Raw genomic sequence first — 22,970 nt, 5'->3', positions numbered from 1 at the left:
CATCATTGGGAAGAGAGGCCCCTTGGTCTTGCAAACTTTATATGACCCAGCACAAGGCAAGGCCTGGGCCAAGTAGTGGGAGTGGGTGGGTAGGGGTTCAGATGTGGGGGACGGGGTATAGGAAACTTTCGGGATAGCATTTGAAATGTAAATAAAGAAAATAATAAAAAAATTAAAAAAAAATTCTTAAGGAGATAGAGCAAGGTATTGTATATTATCCAATAAAAGAAATTGGCATGAAGCAACATTTATAAGTTGGTGATATAGAATCAGCAGATGTATGACCTAAGAATTCAGGTTTAACATTTTACTAAATCGAAAATTTTCATCATGCATCTTTGGACCAACTAAAGTACTAACGTGCCTTGATCAATGGAAAGACTTGATTCAGAAACTCTGGGAATGGATCTGGGCCTTCTGTTGAGTTTGAAAACCTAAGACCTAGAATATTATTGCCAGGAAATGATTCTGTGTCATTCAAGAGTTAAGCATTTATAGAAAGTCTCAACAAGTTTATACCACCTATATTAGAATGTTAAAAAACTCCAGAGGCAGATCTCTTGAGTTTGAGGCCAACCTGCTCTACAGAGCTATTAATGATAGCCAAGGCCACACAAAGAAACCCCTTCTTGAAAAACTTAACAGAACAAACACAATAAACAAATGATCAGAGGGGGAAATGATAACATACTAATCATTTAGACTGAGAGGAGACCACTTCATTGTGCTCCCATATTTGAGGAAACAGATGGTGTTATAGTTAAATCTATCATTTCATTTTTCTCCTTCTTGCTATTATTTGTTGACTAATGGAGCTTCTGTGTTTGACAAACTGAAGGTAGAAGGTAGGTTCCGTTAGTTGATCTTGGTCAGTCTAGAATGTCGTTTGGGATGCTGTCAGAGTAATTCCCGAGGGAGATGAGAGAAGAGATATTCTTGTCTTGTCTTGAGCAAGCATCGGGACCGTCATATTGCCCTTGGTATGTAGGTCTTTATTTGAAATCATTGTCCTAATGTGTAAAATGTATATTTAAAAAACATCATGTTAGCATTTATGAAGAGTGTTAAACTAGAAATGTTTGTCTTTAATTTACTTGGCCTCTTGATTTTGAGGAAGGGTGAAATGAACCTCCAGAAGTAGATGAGTAAAGAAAGCTGTGTGTTTCTAGTTGGCCTATGGTAAAATGGCCTGCTACAGATAGATGTAAGCTTAATACAGATGCAATTATATCACATTTGTTTTTAACTTGTAAACTCATTGTTTTCCTAGGCAAGAAAGCTAAATGCTTGACCATCAGAATACTGGTCCCAAAATAGGGTCCAGACTGTTTTTCAACGTGATACATTTCCTGCTGAAATGTTTCCATTGGGGACTGGAAGAACTGGATTATTTATAGACTAGTGTGCTTTGGACAGGTGCTGGGTTTACATAGATCAGTAGAATTATCAAATGTCCTGAGACCGTCCAATGTTAGAGCATTCATTTTATTGTCACTTTTTGTAATTAAAAGAGGAGAACAACTATGTGGATAGACCAGGGTATCATTGTGGGGGTTTTTCCTTTATGTTTTGTTTTTTGTTTTTGTTTTGTCTTGAGATGGAGTCTCACTGTGTCACCTAGATCTCAGAGGTCTGCCAGCATGTGCTGGCATTAAAGGTGTGCACCATGCCTGACCTTGCCATGAAGCCTTTAAAAACATGTTTTTGTGTCATTGCAAAGAAAATATCAGTCCTAAACAATCTCTTTCCCCTCGTAGTTTTGGCTTCATGTGATAAAAGTATTTTTAAGGAGCTAACCTGTAAAAACAGGATATTTATCATGCATCATTGAGACTTTTAGTAAAATTCTTTTTTCAGCGACATATTTTTTATTAATTTTCCGGGAATTTTATACAGGGTGCCCAATCTCACTGGTTTCCCACCCTGTCCACCCTTGCACCACTTAGCGTCCCAAAATATACTAAGTTCAATTTGTGTTACTCATTGGAATATGGTCAAACTTCCAGCAGCTAGCCCCTTAAAGATAACTGAGAACTTTCCTCCACTTCCGCACCCTGCCAGAAGCCCTCAGCTGTGAAGAGCTACACTGCAGCATCTTTATCACATTTATTTCCTTTTTAAAAGATTCATTTATTTATTAGATATTAGGTGTTCTGCCTACATGTATGTCAGTGTACCAGAAGAGGGCACCAGATCTCATTATAGATGGTTATGAGCCACCATGAGGTTGCTAGGAATTGAACTCAGGACCTCTGGAAGAGCAGCCAGTGCTCTTAACCACTGAGCCATCTCTCCAACCTCCTTTATCACAATTTTTAAAGACACTCTAGCTTCCTGTCTGCCTGTCTAAACTGTTTCCTCCCCACCCCTTTCCTCTTCTTTTGGGTGGATAGGAGGTTGTCATAGAAACCTTCAATGTCTCTCTTTCTCAGGAGTCTGTAGTGATCAAAATCTTAAATTAACTGTATTGTACTAAAACAAATACCGAGCTAGTTAATATATAAAAGGAACTTTGAAACATAAAAAATTTAAACTTTGTACCAACTTTTTATATTTAAATTTATCTATATATTAATGAGGCAATTTTAGAATTGATCCTTCAGTTATTACACAAGGACCACTTTGCCATAAAGGACATGAAATAGACCAAACAGAACTTTTCTAGTCTGTCTGTCTTCCCTGGTAAGAGTCTGTTTCTGAAACTTTCATTTCCTTCCCTTTCCTTTGTTGTTTTTCGAGAGTTTGGAGTCTGTTTCCCTTTAGTTAGGAGACTAGGTAACATACTATAAAATGTGTCTCCTTTTCTCTGCCTACCGTGTCTTCATCTCTCTGGATGGAGAGTCAGAGCCATCTGAAGTTGTAAATTCTCCATTATGTTTCTTTTTGTGACACATTTACTAGAAGAAATAGCTTGTGTCTTGAGACATTGGCCCTTTTATAGTCTTTTTAAAAATTAATTACTTTATTTATCTACATTCCCAATGTTGGCCCTCCTTCCTGGTCCCCCTAGAGTTCTTTATCACATTCCCCTCCCCATTGCCTTTGAGAGAGTGCTCCCTCCCAGCATCCCTCTTCCCCAGAGCATCAAGTCTCTACAGTATTAGGCACATCCTCTCCCACTGAGGCTAGACAAGGCAGTCAGTCCTCTGCTACATATGTGCTGGGGGGGGGGGAGGAATCGGGGAGAGCTCGGAGCATCCTGTGTTTGTTCTTTGGTTGGTGGCTCAGTCTCTGGGAGCTCTCAGGGGTCCAGGTTAGTTGACACTGTTGGTCTTCCTATGGGGTTGCCATCCCCTTCAGCTCCTTCAATCCTTCCCCTAACTCTTCCATAGTGTTTCAGTCCAGTGGTTGGTTGTGTCTGCATCTGTCTCAGTCAGCTGCTGGTAGGGCCTCTCAGAGAATAGCCATGCCAGGCTCCTGTCTGCAAGCACAACATAGAATAGTGTCAGGGATTAGTGCCTGCACATTAGATGGAACCCAAGTTGGGCCAGTCACTGGACAGCCTTTCCTTCAGTCCCTGCTCCATTTTTGTCCCTGCATTTCTTTTAGACAGGAACAATTCTGGGTCAAAAATTTTGAAGGTGGGTTGGTGACCCCATCCCTCCACTGGCAGGGGGGCTGTCTATCTACTGGAGGTGGTCTCTTTAGGTTCCACCAATCCACTGTTAGGCTTTTTGGCTAAGACCACCCCCATTGAGTCCTATGAGCCTCTCACATCCCAGGTCTCTGGGACTTTCTAGAGGTTTCCTCCCACCCCCACCCTAAAAGCTCTATATTTTCATTCATTCTCCTGGCCTTCTGGACTTTTCTCCTGCCCCTCCTCCCAACCTGATCCTGTCTTCCCTTTCCCCTCCCCGTTTCACCCAAGTCTGTCCTCCCCCTGCCTCCCATGATTATTTTGTTCTCTCTTCTAAGTGGGATTGAAGCATCCTCTCTTGGGCCTCTCTTCTTGGTAAACTTCTTATGGTCTGTGACTCTTTTGTAGTATTGCATTACATGATTGACAATCTCTTTGTGCATATTCTCTGTGATCATTAGTGCTCATCAGTCCTTTTTTTTAAAAAAAATATATGTATATATATTTTACATTATAGGTATTGGTGTGTTGGAAGACAGACATTAAGAACATGCACTTGCATGTAGGACAACTCAGAAAACTCAGAAAATTATGGCGAATGGGTGGGATCTAGTACAATACAAATGCTACAACACTGTTTAGTTGTATTAATCAGAAATTTACCTTTTTTTTTTTTTAAACTTAAGGTGCAGATGAGATACAGTGGGCAGAGATCAGTATGCTTAACTAGTCTGGGGAATCAGTAAATGCTGGACTGGAGGTTAGGATTCTGAAATCATTTTAGTTGGTAGGCTTCAATAGGAAGCATCTACAGTAAGCTTTGGTATTGTGGAAATGAATATGCATGAGTATGGTCAAGATCTGTGAGTGGGTAAAACTGTGAAATGCAGCCTAGGGTCTATCATCTTAGCAATAAAGATGTTATTTTATGACCAGAAAGTATCCCTGATTCAAGAAGGCTGAGGTAGTTACCTTGGCTACTCATGGGAATGTTGTGGCTCCTCAGTAATGTCTAAGTGCAGACACACACTTCAGTTCAGAAGTACATATTGTCAGACAGACTGTGTCTGCTCTGTATTTAATAGTTCAAGTCTATTTGAAAACTGATTGAATACTGTTTCAAAATGGTTTTAAACAGATTTGAGTATTGCATTATGGTTCTCTCTAGACATTTTAACTTGTTTAGACTTAAGAAAAATTGATTTCCAATTAACACCAGATTTCAAAAGAAAGAAAATATTAGCTAAACAATTCCATCAAGTAGCATGTATTCCAAACAAAACCAGGCACGTCTGTTAACTCAGTTGGGAAGACAAGACTGAACTTGATCCTCTTACTTTTTTTTTTTTTAAACTGGAATAGTTTTGAGTTTAATAAATCAGTGAAATATGAGTGGGGGTAAAAACCCTTTGAGTCTTTAATTATTGTTCAGAATTTTATTTCAAATGTGCTTTTTTAAGGATTTGTTTATTATTTGTATGAGGCCAGCCTGGTCCACATAGTGAGGTCCAGGCTTGCCAAGACTATATAGTGAGACCTTATCTTAATCTTTTAAATTTATTTTTATTTTATGTGTGAGTGTTCTGCCTGCATTTACTTATATACACCAATTGCATATACTTTTGAGAAATACTTGGTGCATGAGGAGTTCATCAGATAACCTAGAACTAGATGGTTGTGATCTGGCAGGTGGATTCTGAGAATTGAACCAAGGTCCTCTGCAAGACAAGTACTTGTAACACTAGACCATCTCTCCTGCCCTGCAAGTATGTTTTAAGTACCTTTATTAAATAATACTACTGCACCAGAACTTAAAAGTACAGTTCCTGCCCCATCTCTCTCTGCCTCTGCCACTCTGTCTGTTTCTTTCTCTGACTCTCTCTCTCTCTGTGTGTCTCTTTTAAACAAGGCTCACTCCAATTTATAGAGTCTCACCTGCCTCTGCCTCCCAGGGCTGGAATTCAAGGCATATGCCACCACACCCTGTCTAGTCATGCATGTGTCTTTTAATAGCAGAAATACTTCTGAGAAATGTGTCATCAGGTGATCTCATTGTGCAGATTATTATAGAGTACTTATATAAACAAAGATGATATAGGTCAGTTATTTGAGAAATGGAAAACCTGATGATTCAGTGAGTAAAGGACTGCCATACAAGTGTGGGACCTGAGTTTGTATCCCCAGAACTCACCATGGAGTGGATACAGTCAATGTTCGTATAATTCATTCCAGTGTTCTTGTGGCAGGTGAGATGGCAGTCAGGGACAGAAGGGGTGGGACAACAGGAGATCCTGTCTCAAAACAGGTAGAAGACAAAGGCAAGGACCAACACCTGAGATTATTCTGTGATACATGTGCACACATGCATTCAGTGTGTACTCACAGAGATTGAAACAGCACTGGGGTAAAGTTTTACACTAAACTTTTATAAGTAGGAGTGCACTCAAATAGTGGTAAAAGGCATATGCAATAAACACATAAACTAGTAACATGTTATCATCATTGACTATATATTGTACACAATTATGTTCTCTACCTTCACATGTAATATAGGCCGTTTGTTTACAGAACACTACCACCAACATAAATGATATGATGTTCCTGGATGTTATGCTGACTTCATTGTCCTTGGACGATAGTTTTTCAGCTTCATTATAATCTTAAGGATCTACTGTGGTATATGTGGCCCATCACTGACCAAAACCTTAATATGTAGTGGATGACTGATTTGATCACTACATTGAATAATTTATAGCTAGATCTAATGATAACATCTGATGACTGCAGCATTCTCTTAACTTGAATTCTTCATTTCCTTCATTTATAATATGATAATTAATGCTTTTAATAACTCTGTTTTTAAAAACAGACTTTTTGTTTTGTTTTTGTTTCTGTTTTGGACACAGGGTTTTCTGTGTAGCCCTTGCTGTCCTGGAACTTGATTTGCAGACTAGGTTGACCTTGAACTCACAAAGGTCCACCTGTTTCTGCCTCCCAAATGCTGGGACTAAAGGTGTGCACCACCATGCCCAGGAAAAAATAGATCTATAAATAAGAATAAATGATAGATTTTGTTCAGAATAGTTTTATTATATAGCCCCATTGAATTCTAAGTACTTGAAATATTAAAATCTTTATTATAATAAAAATACTGCAAAGGACTCTAAAGGCCAGTTTCAATCCCATCCTGTACATGAAACGCTTGATTATTTCTTGGATGGATGTAGTCACATGGTTTTATTTTAATTTTATATATCATCCAGTCACAAGTGCTCATGTGGCAGGAGACACCAAGGATCTAGAAATGGGCAACACAGTCACTTGCTTTGTCTTCGTAGAGCCTAAAACCTAATGGTGACTTTTTTCTTCCTCTTTGAGATAATAGTCTCACTATATCTCAGATCCACTTAGAACTCGCTGTAGATATCAGGATAGGATCACACTTGTAAACCTCTGCCTCCATCTACTCTGTGCTAGTTTCCCAGGCATGTCATACCACATGTACACTTAAGGCCAGAGTTTAAAATTACTGTGTAAGTATTATGTTGAGGGGAGTGCATGCCATGACACATGGGTAGAAGACAACTTTGTGGACTTGGTTCTCTCTGTCTATCTTTATGTGGGTTTCAAGGATGAAACTCTGGCTGGTAGTCTTGTACATCAAATACCTTCACTCACTGAGCATATTATCTCTCTGGTTTCAGCAGTGACTTTTAAATGTATCCTTCTGTAAAGAAGGGATGATGTAGTAGGTTTTTGTTGCTTTATAATTTTTCAGACTAGGTTTTTGTTCTTGTTGTTGTTTTAAATGTATCTGTGGTTTTCTAGAACTCCCTGTTGACCAGGCTGGCCTTGAATTCAGAGATCCACTTGCCTCTGCTTCCTGCACTGGGATTAAAGTATGCTTGGCTTAGAACCAGAGTTTTAATAGGAGAATTTCATATAATGTATGAGAGTCAGAGAATGTTGCCTTAAGGTACATATGTTTTAGTTGACATTCGGAGGATGAGTTAGCTAGGGATAGCTGGGAAGTTTCCTTGATAAAGAAAAAGTGTATGTGAGGATCTGGAGTTGGGAACATGGTACACTGAAGACCTGAAACAATTCCAGTGGGAAAGCACCTGTCCTTTTCTGCAGGACGCTAGCTTGGGTCTGAGAGTGAGAAAGAAAGGAATCCTTTAAGGTTGGAGCTGGGGACCCTCTAGTGATACTTCCTTCTGTAAGTGACTGTAGAGGAAGCAGACAGCAGCACACTGGGAACAGAGTAGAAAACCTAGGAGCACCACAAGACATCTGGGGCCTCATGGAAGTAGTGGACTTGAGAGCCAAGAGGAGACAATGAGGCATTGCACACATACAGACAATAAGCAGTAAACATTGGAGCTGTTCAATACTGTAAGCTGATGATAAGGCAGAGGAGAGTTTGAACTGTCTATACCTAACAAGGCATTTTGTAAAGCAAAGTACTTGACTTAAACTACTATCCCCATTTGTTTCATTCCTCCCTCCGCCCCTTTTTTGATAGGAAGTAGCATCTTGAAATTATAGTCAAGTATACGTTAATACTGTATTGCTTGACTTTGGACAAGGTTTTATATTTCTAAGTAAACATAACAGTAAAGTTGAGCTTTTATTTCTTGCCATTTATGGATTTTTAACCTATGTAGAAGAGTGTTCCCATTTGCACAAAGAAGACACAGAAGCTCTTTGAGTTATCTCTTTGTAGTTGCACACATCTGCACACAATCCCATCAACCACTGAGGTTGTTAATTGCTGTAATTTTGTAGGAATAACATCAGAGTGGAGGAATACAATGTATTCCTGATTCTTGCACCTTTTATACAGCTTAATTCCTTTAAGGTTTGTATATGAGCTTATACCAGTAACTCATCTCTTTCAATTGTCATACTATCCCATTGTAATCCAATTACCTGCTGAAGGATATTTGGGTTGCTTTGAGTTTTCAGTGGTTGTGAATAAGGCTACTTTAAACATTTATGCACATGTTTTTATATGAGCTAATCTTATTTACCTAGATACTGAGGCATGAGAGAGTTCTTGGTCAGTTGTCAAGTATATGTTTAGTAGGGTTTTTTTGTTTGTTTTTTGTTTTTTGTTTTTTAAGACAGTCTCACTGTGTAAACACTAGATGTCCCAGAACACAGCTATTTAGACCAGGCTACTACCCCTGACTCTCAAGTGCTGGGATTAAAGGTGTTCTCATAAGGTTCTGTGATGGAGATCATCCATAGGCTCAGGGAAGTCGCACTTTGCTGCTCCATAGCAGAGCGCCAAGCATGCTGGTCTGCTGATGCTCTCTCCATTCAGGTCCCACAGCCAGTGAAGCATTGCTGCTACTTCTCTTAGAGGCTTCAGCATTCTGGAGCAGTGCTTTCTCCAGTAAATGAATGATTTTTGAACGGTGCAAGAAACTTTAGACAGTTTTCAGGGTATACAATATTTTACAACTAATTAAAAAAAATCCTTTTAAAGTCTGTCTAGGACTCTCTTGTTAAGAATACATTTTGGTGGTATCTTTGATTTTGTGTGTTTGTTTTGTTTTTGGATACTCATTTGCATAGGGTTTGTCTTTTTCTAAAGAACTCCTATTCTTTTGCTTACTCAAAATCATATTAATGCTTTGTGTCTTATTACCTTTTTTTTTTTTTAACTCTGATGCTTTCTAAACATTAAGCAAAAGATCTGATTTTATGAAAGAGTCAGTGAAGGTAAGAATTACAGCCCTTCATACATAGAGTACACCTTTCTGTTTTGTATTTCATTAACTTAAGATTGATCGAAAAAGCAAAAAGTAGGATTAAGTATCTTCTATTCTCAAATTAAAGGCAATCTTAATTGGAATAACAATGGTCTGTCTCAGGTCCTATCAGATTTAAATATATGCTCACATCAGTCTTCTAGAAAGAATCAGGGAGCCAGGGGTTATATAGTCTTGTGCCTTTGCATAAGTTGCCTAACTGTAGTCATTAAGCTTTTAATTTGAACTTCTCTACACACAAACTGATTCACTTGGTGACAGAGACTTAACCTGGAGGTAGACATCAATTCTTCTGCAAGGCTTCAAGGCTTAAGGTGTGACAATAAGGTGTGCTCTCTTACTGAAAACAAGTTGAATGACCAAGTAAAAATATTACTGTAGCAGCGTAGTTCACGAAGCACCTTCAGAGAAAGCGTGTCAGACTATCTTCAGGGAGGTGGATCTACACCGAGCTAAACACTGTTTAACTTGGGTACCTGTGCTATTTCACCGTCAGCACGTCTCCAGGCACCTTTGCTGTATGGGCCTTGGTTTCAGTGCTCAGAACACTTGGAGATTTTTTTTTTATGTTTTTAGCTCCTGAAAATTCTCCTTGTTCTTTCTTAGCTCCACATATAGTGAGATGGCAGCTGAAACACACAGACTCACTAGCTTAAACAATATACATTTATTTGTCAAAGTTTTGGGGGCTGGAAGTCCAAGATCTCAGGGTATCAGAAATGGCTGGGTTCTAGTGAAGTCTCTCTTCTTGGTATGTTGTCACATGGCATGTCCTTGGTTTGTGCCAGCAAAGAGTAATCTTGTTTTTCTCTTTTTCTAATATGAGTTCTACCCTCTTGATCTTACCCAAACCCAATTAATTGTATAGGCCCTGCTTCTGAATAATGTATTGAGGGTTAGAGCTTCCACAATTGAATCTTTAATGGGCAAAGCCCCAGCAGTTAGGTGTTCTGTACTGTGAGACTCAGTCTCTTTACCTTTTACTACTCATAATAACTTTGCTAAAATTGCTTCAAACCATATTATTAGTCTGGCCTGGTCTCATTTCTCTTAGTTCTTCCTACCTACACCCCTCATTCTCTTCTTCATAACTCAACTGCAATGTCTGTCCTCTGCATGGCCTACTTGAACTCTTCATTATAGGCATGTGTCCTCCTGTCCCGCGCTTTCCGTTCATTATTAAACAGCTCTTCTGATTACTTAGTGTGTCTCTTTTCTCTCAAAGTGCAGAAACTGAGTTTGTTTTCTCAGTCACTATGTCTCTAATCAGCAGGTTGTAATTATTTGCTTGTATGTACTAATCATTTGTGTGTGCAAAGCTTCTCCTCACATGGATACGATTTCCAAAATGGGACAGATGATCTTTCACACTATTTAGAATGTGCTGGCAATATAATATCCATTATTCTTGCAAGTAAATAAAATTTATCTTTTTAGTAACCATATAACACTTATTAAAGGATTTATGAATGAGTTTGGAGAAGGAGCTCCATCCATTTCAATATGAGATTTATATTCATATCCTCAATGATGCCATTTTATCTTTAATATTTGTAAATATTAATATTGTTTTGATATAGTACATTCTAATAATTGTGTTAGCTCAGTGAAGGAGAAATTTTAATATTTAAAAGATAGTAGTTAGAAAAGTTTTAGTATTTAAATTTTAATTCATATGAATATTTAATGCCAAGGAAATATGGTGGTATGTTCAGTAAATGACTAAAACATAAAAATATATCAACATAAAATTTGTAATCTGAATAGAATGGATATATAAGTTCAAGAAGAAAGCATATATGAGTTTCAGTGTTAAAAGATCTTGTTTTCATGTGTTTGACAAGTGCTTTTGGTTTTTCTACAGTGCTGAGTATTGAACCCAAGGCCATAGACTTGCTTGGCAAGTGCTCTACTGCTGCCCCATGTCCCTAGTCCTTTTATTTGCATATTTGAAAGTAATAGTGAATTTTGGTAGTAGTAATTAAATTACTGTGCATTTTAATTCCATTAGATTTTTTTCTCACAGTGTTGTTTTAATCACACTCCAATGGAAATTACATTGTCTCTAACTAGTTAAATTGTTAAAAATCCTTTGTCTTAACTTAGAAATGTGTAAGATAGACTCAGAAATCTTTTAGGCGTTACAAGAGCAAAAAAACTTGTGAAAATCACTAGACTCACCAGCTCATTTTACTGTTGAGTGACGCCCTTTTTGGATGTATTTGTCAGTATTTCACATGGAGACTTGTTTGTCTAGCAGATATCAGGCACACATTTATTAGCATAATTAATATCTTAGATTTGTACTAGAGCTACTACAGATGAGATTAATTTTATTTGTTACATATTACTACTATGATTTCAAAGACTTTTTGCTCTATGTTCTGCCAAGAATATTTAAAGCCACATTTGGTTAGAACTTTATGTGATAAAACCTCAAAGACAGACTCAGCTCAGATTCCTGTTTAGGACCACAGAAGCCAGGCAGAATTCAGATCGGTTTGCACAAATTAGCAATTTAAATTATGGAATAAAAAATTTGAAGCTAAGAAAGAATTTTTGATATTACCTATTTAAATGTCCACCCTTTTAAAGAGAGATTGTAGAGAATCATCAAACTCTTAGGCAATGGGCAACAAAATCTGTTGTGAAAACGTTAATTTTACCTATAAAACAGTTCTTAACTTGAAGTAAAGAGAGGATTTCTTCGGTGTGGTTACATTGAGAAAAGGACCGGATAAGAGGTTCATTGACAGACCCCACAGCCCTGACTGCACCCTAGCCCCGCCCCACAGGCCCGCTTGTGAACTAACTGTTCCACTTCTCATCCTCACTGTAGTGCAGTCTGTCTCCCTCGTGATATTTTCTGTGCTGTGCCTGATTGGTCTTCTCTACCTCTCATTTAGAAAACAGATCTGCTCATAATTACCCCTGTGGTAATCATTCTTTTCAGAAGGAAAGCTAGTCTTCCTGGGGCCTTGCCTGGTCAGGCCTTGCTTCCCTCCTAGCTTCAACAGGCACCATGTTCCCTGGTCCCCTCACAAACGCAGTCTCTCAGATTTACTTTATCCATTTCCTCCTTTAGCATCTTGTTAGATACTGCTCTGGATGCTTGGACCCTCTGCTGCTCCAGTGAATGACTAAGTACCCTGCAGAGTTCATCCCTAAGGACACTTCTTTAGAGACCACCCCGCCCCATCTTTTCTCCCAGTCCCAGACTTGATATGGTCTCACTACTGGAGCTTTTTTAGTTTGTTTTTCTCTTTTGCCTTTTCTTCAGAATCCATGTTAACGTTAATTGGCATCTTTTTTCTAAGTAGGCTGTACTCTGTGAGAGCAGAATTAGCGTAGTTTGCTCATCACACCTGCCACATTGCTTGGTGTGTAGGAGGGACTTAGGATTGTTGAATGAAGAACTCCTAGTCTATTCCCATTTCTACTATGCCAGTGATTTTAGAGTAACATTTTTATCTTTGGAATCTTATTTGCAATATGCTTTTTATAATTTATCCTCCCATCTGTGGATGTAGTATAGTTTCTGGGAAAAAGTAGAATTTTAAGTTGGTTATTCCTAGTTACAAATTTCACACTCTTGAAATCTCCAACTAGTTTTCTTAAAAGCATGAAACCAGTAACACTAAATATTCTTCCTATTTTTGATCATCACATATTTAAAAGTTTTAAAGCTTTCTGATGAGAATAAAATAAGAAATCACTGCATGTAGACTGCAGTGAAAATGCAGAGGTAGTCATAGTGACAGTAAAGTCAGTGCCTCTAGGAGTGTGCTCTAGAGCACTGATCCTGGAGACTCCCTCAGAACTGCATTGTTAGGGTAACACTGGACCATAGCCTGCATCCCTTCACTAGTTAGTAAAGCTTCCTTGCTGCAAAACAGAGTTTTCAGCCTCATACATTTGGAGGTATTGTTTGCAAGGGACAAGGGCAGGGAAGGATTGCTGTCCTAGATATTGAAAGATATTCTGGCAGTATTCATGGCCTCTACCCATTAGAGGATAGTAACCTGTTAAGTCAGTTATGGCAACCAAAAAGTTCTAGAAAGCAGTTTGTCCACTATTGAAAATAAGACCTTAAAAAAAAACAAGGCAGGTGGGGGTGAGAAGGCTTGGCAGACAAAGATGCCACTGCCAACCAGTGGTGGCCTGAGGTGGGTGGGGTCTTGAAACCCAGATGATGCAAGGAAAGAACCAACTCCTGTAAGTTGTACTAGCCAGTTCCAGCTTGTCTTGGTAGCCAGCTTGCCCCAGAGATCTTATTTTTCTGTCCCCAGGTGCTGTGGTAAAAAGCAGTATTCATACTCTCCAAGCTTTTACTTGGGCTCGGGACCCAAGCGTCAGTCCTCAGGCTTGTGTGGCTGTATCCTTCGAGCCACTCCCTCATCAGTTGTTGACTTTGAACATTAATAAATCATCGCAAAATAAATCATCCTCATTAATATAGTTTCAACATTTACATTTCAGAGATAATATATATGGAGCACATGCTGATAATATGTTTGACATAGGACTTAAATAATGGAGGCCAAGTCCATAGCCTAGGTATCTCACAGATCTGGAAATTAGGGCTGCTCTTTGTGTAAGAATATCATAACCATTTTATGAAATACCAGAAATGAAATGCAGTTCATAGAAGCTGTAAGTTGGGCTGGAGAGGTTTCGTATTGATCTAGCTAACCCAGGTACTGCATTGAAAGATTAAACGACTTCTTTGGTATAAAATTAAAATCTTCCTGAGAGTGGTTGTAAAGCACTTACTAGATGGTGAATTTTGAGCAACGGTGGTTGTTTGCCTTGATTGGTATTCTTAAAGAGCATGGCGGGCTGGATGAAAAATTGTCTGTCACCCACAAATGTGTAGTTATAACAGTTGTACAAATGTAGAACTCAAACTCTGTGTGTTAGCATAATTGACTGCTTAACCCTGAGTGAAAGGAATTCTCCAGCAGCGTTCTCTGAAGCATTCTTCATTGCTCCTCTATTTTTTTTTTTTTGCACACTTCACTTTTTTCCTGTTATGTTAATGCTAGTCAGCATAGGGTATATTGATGTCTTACCAAGATTTGTACTTTTTTCATGCTAGCTCTCTTTGAATTGAGCTTAGTGTTTGTGTGTGGGGTTGTGACTAATTTTTGAGCTTAGGACACATCTGACTCAATAAGTCTACTCAGGCTGCTATTACAGAAGGTCATAGGCTAGGCAGTATAAGCAAAGGACATTTACGATCTCATCATTCTAAAGGCTCAAAGATCAAGATCAAAATACTGCAAGGCTTGGATTCTGGTGAAGCTTTTTGGCTTCCAGAAACAGTCCATAACATTGCCTTTCCACCGTATGATAGGAAGGAGGGAGTTCTCTGGTGCCTTTTTCTTCTTGTAAGAGTATCAGTCCTAGGGCTGAGGAGAGGTTAAGAGTGCATACTTCTCTTGGACAGCACCTGGTTGCTGGACACATGGAGTAACAAGACGAACCTTACTCAGTTGCTTTGGTCCTGGACATCTTACCTTTTTTGTTTAAGGTCTTTCAGACAACATTGGAGTACATCTTAGATTCTGCAGGCTCTTTGGGGGCTTTATCCACCTAGGCAAAGCCCTAGGATAGCTATCTCTCATATTTTTGTTTTTATTGTTTTAACAATAATCAAGTTAAGAACATTCAGTTGACATCCACAAACAGATTGTGGTTCCTCTTTCCAGTTCTTCTTGGTCTATTTCAAAAATGCCCGTCTTGGCAGCAGGCACACTCTGCTGTGGGTCAGGACACCCTGATTCATGGGAAAACTATGTTTGTCATTCCCACCACTGATTTGGACCACACAACCCATCCAGTCTTCAGCCAGAGCATCAACAGTTAATTCTGTGGCCATTCAGTTTTCATAGATAGTACAAAGCTTGCATTCATCATCTTCTTTAATGAGTTTCTGGTGGTTGTTAGCTGGGAAGGAGATACTCAGCCTTATCTGACACAACTGACCAAAAGTCATATATACTTAGGATTGAGCATACTCATCATCTTGATAACTACTGCCAAACTATCTTCCTAAAGAGACTACAGATTCACATAGCTATCGACAGGGAGCGAGAGTGTTGATTTACCCTTATCATTGCCAAAGCCACATTGCTATTTTAAAATCATTCCCAATCTGACAGTGAAATTTCATTTTATATTTTATATCTTGAATTTATTTGGAATTTTAATGTTGAGCCTCCTTTCAATTTTTTTTGTGTGGCCGCTTGTCATTTTTTATGAATTGCTTTAATTGGCCCATTTTTATTAAGAAATTAAAAATAATTTTAATATTGACTTATAAACATTTTCTAAAATAAATTTTGCTTGGGGTTTGGGGATCTGAACTCAAGTGTTCTTACTTGCCAAACCATTTCCCCACTCGGAGTGTAAATTTTGAATATAAATCTTTTATCAAATGCTGCACATATAAAATTTCCTCTCCCACTTCTTTTTTTACTGCACTTATGGCATTTTTAAAGAGAAATACTTCATTTTGTAGATGTGTTAATCATTTATTTATAGTTTCCATATTTTGTGTAGTGTTTATGAGAGACTTCTGTATAATCCATTCTTTTATGTACAAGTCTGTTTGGGTCTCTGTTCTTTCTGTCTTTTCCTAATCTTCTACCTGTGGTTTGCCTCCAGTTCCTGTGTGGATCAGGTCTTTGAATCCTAGAGAATGACAGCAGCGGTGTCCATGGATTTCTTCTGCACAGCTGCCTTTGCTGTTGTTCTTTACGGTGTCTCCTCTTTACCCTCAGCTTTGACTTCCCTGTGTTGCTGAAACCTTACAGTATTCTGTTATGATTCATGGCGGTTAAGTTGTATGTGAATAGAGATAACAGACTGCTGGTATTTTAGATGAAATAGCTGTTGAAGTAAAAAAGCAGAATGTTCACATTAATGCATAGATGGATATTTTTGTTTCTAAGTCCTTGGCAATATTTTACATAGTTGATATTCCTGAATATATAACTTCTATATAAACTTTAATGTGTTTAAGATTATCCTTAAGAATAGAAGCTATATTTAAATTACCTTGCTGGACTTTGCTACTTTATCTTAATGTTAGTAGAGAAGCACAGGAAATATAACCAAGCTCCTCCCTGCTTTGGGGATTTCTTTTTTAACAATAGGTAGTAAAATTAAAATGAAAAATATAGGAAAATAATTTATTGCTCTTATTTTCAATTAATTGGTGCAAGATGCTATTCTAAGCATAGCATCTGTTACCATGGAATTTCCTTAACTCAGGGTCAGCTTCCTTAAAAAGCTGGGGCCTGCTTTATGCTTTGAAAAGAAAATGATTCTCAGTGGCCTTGAGCAGCTAGCCTTTGTTAAACCTTAATTGCTACGTTTACCTGAGAACATAAAGTAGTCATCCGTGTATTTTTGAAGAATCAATACAACTATCCACGTATGCTTAGACTTAAATTCAATGAATAGATTTGATAACCTTTAAAAGGTCCTTTTGTTATACTTATTTATTTAGGAGGAACACACTTGCTAGCTGTAGACAGCTTGGGAAGAGTCTGCTCTCTCTCCACTGTTTGTACCACAGGAACTCTCAGCCTTGGTGGCCAGCATCTCTGCTCACTGAGCCATCTCACTGTGTGAGGTCAGATATGACAACCCTTTAAAACTGTTAGGCCCTTTATCTCTCTTTAAAGTATTTGTAGTGCTGAGGGTGTGTGTGTGTGTGTGTGTGTGTGTGTGTGTGTGTGTGTGTGTGTGTGTTGTGTATGTATCATGTTTCTTAGGGAAGTGACATTTCATTTATTTTTACACAGGTTGAATATTTAAAGATTTCTGGGAATGCACTAACATTCTAGGAGTTTGGGGATGGAAAGGAGCCTACTCTTTTTCTATATATCTAAAGTTAAGGTACTCTAGGTCCAAAAATGGAAAGTTTCTATATTTTGGTTAACATCTGAAAGTTTAGGCAAATTTTACATGGAAAAAAAATGTTCTTGGAGGCCCCTGAAGCTCTTTATTCTGCATTTCCAGTAGATTTAATAGTTTGTAAGTTCTAGGACAAAACTCACAAAGTAGATCTAGCTTACAGAAAGACATATATCATTGGCCCACTTGATGTTTTTAAAATATCTAGATTTATGATACAGATATTTATGATCCCAGAAGACAGAAAGATCTGACAAGCCATATCAACACACAAAGTGACTAGGTGACATTTCTAGGAGTCACCCTCTGACCTGAAGGTGTCAGCTGTCATTTACCCACTGTACAGGTGACTTGTTTGAGTCATTATGTTACTGGGATGCTTCTGACCAAAACTGTGGACCATTAGACTATACCACTTCTCTGTACAGCTAAAATACAAATAAGTGAATGCCGGCATAACATAAAACACAAATCTAACCGATTTTCCCAGAAACATGCTGCACTTTCTCTTCTTCATATCTTCATTGTTTTTTTCTTCTTCTCTTGAAACATTTAATTTTCCTTTTGATTAACTAAATTCTACTCATTTCATCTGCTAGCCCTTGAACCTTCTTGATTAACTGCCTCCAGAAGTCTCTCCCTTTGTGCCTGCCTTAGCCTCTTTCCACTCCAGGTGCTTACATACAGGCATCTACTTGCAGTTCCAAAGACTAAGAAAACTAATCTTATTTTTACCCTGCTTTCCCCAGCTGGCCTTCTGCCCTAAATTTGAATGTTTTTCTTGCTTTTCAGTTACAGATGAGGATACAGTTAAGAGATATTTTGCCAAGTTTGAAGAAAAGTTTTTCCAAACCTGTGAAAAGGAACTTGCCAAAATCAACACATTTTATTCAGGTGAGTAGTCACAAGGAGAAGAAACATTCTGTGATGTCCTCAGATTTGTTCAGTGTCATTTGAAGCTACCTTATGCTAGCTTCTGCTGCAATAATGGATTTGTTTGGTTGGACTAAGGACATGTCTGGCACCTCAGTGTTTATAATTTATATGAAGTTGCCTAGGTTCTCTTACAGTTTTAAGACCTTCAGAGTTATAAGTTTTATTTTATCTTTTTATAAGGTTTATTGCCACCTCCAGATTATTGCTTAGGTTAACTTTATGCCCTTTCATTGGCTAAAACACTATCTGCATCCCTTTAAAGCACTGGTCCCCAGAGTGTCATCTGCAAAGTGATATTGGAGTTTGAGAAAAAAGTATTAACTTCTATTTTTATATATGTAGCATGTTTAAAGTTTGTGTTTTAATGAACTTCAAATAGAGATTAGTAAAGCAATGTCCTTATAATGGATTGCCTAGAGCATTGCCTTAGGCATCACAAATCTGGTGGAGCCTAGTTGATAATTAGATGGTTTTCTGAGTTCAGGGAGATTTCATCCTGTATCTGCTGTACATTACTGAATTTACCCCTTCCTGCTTTGAATTACCTACTCTGGGAATTCCTTTTAAAGTCTTAGTACTGTCATACTCATTAACAAACAAACAGAAGCAACAACAACAACCCCCCCCCCTTAGTATGGGTTAGTCCAGGGATGACTGTTCACATGACTTTATTAGTTTGTTTTTTCTTTCTAGTTTGTGTACAGTTTTTGGAAGCATCTTATTTAGATGTTCTTTCGACAGCCTTCAGATGGGCCTGATTACTCTTTTTATGGCACAGTGGGAGATTGGATGGAGAGGTGCCAAAACCCTAAAGGCTAGATCCATCATTCTTTTAGGTGCCATTGTATTTCAACATCAGCACTGCTAAGTCTCCTGCAAAATGGATCTTTGGACATCTTACAGAGTTTGCTTCTGAACTCTTGGTTGCTCTCTGAGAATGGAGATGTCCAGCTCCCATTTAAACCTTTTTGTTGTTGTTGTTTGTTTGTTTGTTTGTTTGTTTGTTTGTTTTTCGAGACAGTGTTTGTCTGTATAGCCCTGGCTGTCCTGGAACTCACTTTGTAGACCAGGCTGGCCTCAAACTCAGAAATCCGCCTGCCTCTGCCTCCCGAGTGCTGGGATTAAAGGTGTGCACCACCGTGCCTGGCACCCATTTAAAGCTTTATCTCAACTTTCAACATAACCCTGGTGACTTAATAACCTGTGTGGACAGTCCATTTTGGGTTCCCCTCTACTCTGACACATCTTTCTCTTGGCCATACTTACCCAGAATTGTTCTCCTCCACATTAGTAAATCCCAACGTAAGCATCTATGACCATATGTCCCAGCACATTTGAAAGCACGAAAATGGGTAGGTCTTCAAGAGAGAATTGTGCAGAAAGAATTGCAGTATCCCAAGGACACATGCGATTTCCAGTTGGGATCTGGAAGGTCAAGAAAGAACCAGCTGTGGTAACAGAGAAGGGCAGCTGTTGTGGGAGGTGTCTGTGGTTTGGATCTGAACTGCTTTTCACAAGCTTGTTTTTAACCCTTTGTTCCTGAGTGGGGGTATTGTCTTGAGAGGTTGTGGAACCTTCGGGAGGTGGATCTTGGATAGCAGAACAGGCCCTGGAGGTGGGCTTTTGACCGTTAGCCTTGGCCCTTGGTTGTATTCTACTTTCTCTACTTCTTGTTCTGGGTGATGCCGGCAGCCTCTGCCACTCTAACCACTGCTGGGCTCAAATCTGAATCCTTGAGCCAGGACAGATTTTGCCTCCTGTTTTTGTCTGGTATTTTGGTTACCATGATATAGAAGTAAGAAAATTGGAAAGAGTATTTCTACATTAGGTAAATGCTTTTAGGTAAGATCTCAGGCTGTAAATGAAAAGCATGTAAGGTCAGGTCTACTAACATTTTTCTTTCTCCGTGATGTTTTTAGAAGGCATCCCTGATCAAATCTAAACACTAACAGATTGTAGTTTGTGTTACAATGGATAGTGTTTCCTAGTTTACAAAGAAAAATAAATATCTATTCTTAGCAGTGGATAATTTTGAGTTATAGAAAAAAATCTACTTTATGATTAAGCATAATCTTTTTTTTGTTGCTGAGTTTTCTTTTTCAAGACAGGGTTTCTCATGCCGGGCGTGGTGGCGCACGCCTTTAATCCCAGCACTCGGGAGGCAGAGACTCTGTAGACTCAGAGATAACCCTGCCTCTGCCAGGATTAAAGGCATGCACCACTACACCTTCATATTTTATGTGTACTTAAATGTACCTCTGAGTACGAATATACAAATGTTTAAATAATTTAAATGTTTTTTAATCAAACAGTATTTTATCTGCTTTTAATCTATTCTGTTTTTATACTTTTCTTTTTCTGATCGATTTTTAAGATGCTGATTATAGTCTACTAAATTGTGCAAGGGTGTGTCTGTATATCTGTGTTTTAAGATAATGTATAACTGGCTAGAATTTGCTATTATATAGGCCATGCTGGCCTTGAACTCACAAGATTGGACTAACTCTACCTTCCCAGTGTTGGAATTAAAGGCATGTACCACTACAGCCAACCCAATTGGCTTTGAACATCAGTCTTGACCCATACTGGGTTGCAAGATTCAGTTTAAAACATGATATCTTTGAGTAGGACAGTTTTCAAAAGTTATTTTGGATTAGCTATTATTAAATTCTTTTGGATGCTATGGGTTAATAACTTATCTGTGTGTATTGGCAGGACCATTGGGATAAATTGATAGTCACTGACTGAATTTCTGTCAGGTCAGGAAATGGTAATATGAAAACATGATTGGCAGAAATACAACTTGGTAGTTGTTGGAGGCAGTATCACTTTCTTCCCTATTTAGCTGCTTCCTGCACTGCAGATTGTCTTATAGACTGCAGTCCTCAGACACTCAAGCCCAGGAGAAACCATAAGTAACACATGAGCTTTGGTAAGGAGTAAGAGGAGATCTCACTGTTTACCCAAGCTTGTCTCAGACTATCTGTATGTCACCTCTTTGAGCTTATTTTTATTAGCTCACCTTCAGCCACTTAGATCTCACCAATTACTTAATACCTAAAAATGGTCAGCCTTTAAGTGACTTCAGGATCCAAACATTCCAATACCTCCCAATTTTGTGTCTTTCTAATCATATCAAAAAGCCAAAACTAAATACAATAATAAAAATGCCAATTCTAGCCGGGCAGTGGTGGCACAACCTTTAATCCTAGCACTTGGGAGGCAGAGGCAGGCGGATTTCTGAGTTCGAGGCCAGCCTGGTCTACAAAGTGAGTTCTAGGACAGCCAGGGCTGTACAGAGAAACCCTGTCTTGAACCCCCCCCCCCAAAATGTTAGTTCCATCAACTGATTACATTTTGAAATTTTTAACCTTAAGTTTTTATTTTTGTTTACTTTTAAGATTTTAAAAAACAATTTTAACCTTCCTAAGCCAACATATACTTGCTTATAAAATAGTCAAATTAATTCTACTTATTAAAAGCAAGAAGCCAGGGTTGGAGAGATGGCTCAGCTGTTAAGAGCAATGACTAACTCTTCCAAAGGTCCTGAGTTCAAATCCCAGCAATCACATGGTGCCTACAACCATCCATAATCAGATCTGATACCTTCTTCTGGTGTATCTGAAGACAACTAAATTTTAAAAAAGCAAGAAGCTATTTTCAGTTGTTGAAAACCTGAATAAATTATTTTTATTTTTTACTGTATGTTTTTGTTTATTTTTTTAAAGATTTATTTATTTGCTTTATATATATGAGTACACTGTAGATGTTTACAGACACACCAGAAGAGGGCATCAGATCCCATTACAGATGGTTGTGAGTGCCATGTGGTTGCTGGGATTTGAACTCAGGACCTCTGGAAGAGCAGTCAGTGCTCTTAACTGCTGAGCCAACTCTCAGCCCCCATTTTGTTTAATTTTTAAAGGGCAATTATTTATATTTGCAGAAAAAGGTTTTCACAATTGAAAGACCATGGGGAAAGAGGGGAGTTTTAAATATGAGGAACCCCAATTTACAAGATGAACATAACTGTGAATATCTTCAGTAAAATACTTGAAGCCAAATTCACCAGTACATTTAAAAGTTCATGTATGATCAAGTTAGTTTCATTCCAGGAATGCAAGGATGTTTCAGTAGCATATAAATAGAATCAAGAGCCCTAAATCACACGATCATTTCAATAAATGTAAAAAAAAAAATCCTTTAATAAAATTAAACCTCCCTTCATTATTAAAGCCCTGAGTGAAACAAACTAGCAATAGAAGGATCCTACCTCAGCACAGTGAAGGAGGCATATGGCAGACGTATACATCACCAATATTATAAATAGGGACAATCTGAGAGCATTTTCTCTAAATGAGAAGTGGACTTCTCTCCTCGTCACTCCTTTTTTGTTTGTTTGTTTTGTTTTGTTTTGTTTTTTTAATATTTTTTATTGGATATTTTCTTTATTTACATTTCAAATGCTATCCTGAAAGTTCCCTATACCCTCCCACCCCCACCCCTGCTCCCCTACCTACCCACTCCCACTTCTTGGCCCTGGCATTCCCCTGTGCTGGGTCATATAAAGTTTGCAAGACCAAGTGGCTTCTCTTCCCAATGATGACTGTACTGGCTAGCTTTGTGTCAACTTCACACAGCTGGAGTTATCACAGAGAAAGGAGCTTTAGTTGGGGAAATGCCCCCATGAGATCCAGCTGTGGGACATTTCCTCAATTAGTGATCAAGGGGGAGAGGCCCCTTGTGGGTGG

General features: G+C 38.4%; 1 protein-coding gene across 1 annotated transcript in view; it reads left to right on the top strand.

The window, feature by feature from the left end:
* The window catches only part of Xpr1 (xenotropic and polytropic retrovirus receptor 1), a 174,818-nt gene that overhangs the window by 56,350 nt on the left and 95,498 nt on the right, over positions 1-22,970 (top strand). Inside the window, exon 3 of the mRNA XM_021197505.2 lies at positions 18,076-18,177. Coding sequence (XP_021053164.1) covers positions 18,076-18,177 — 102 coding nt within the window. The remainder of the gene's footprint in view (positions 1-18,075; positions 18,178-22,970) is intronic.

The sequence above is a fragment of the Mus pahari genome, chromosome 5 (genome assembly GCF_900095145.1).
Source record: "Mus pahari chromosome 5, PAHARI_EIJ_v1.1, whole genome shotgun sequence".
Lineage (NCBI taxonomy): Eukaryota > Metazoa > Chordata > Mammalia > Rodentia > Muridae > Mus > Mus pahari.
This window is presented reverse-complemented; position numbering and strand designations above follow the sequence as displayed.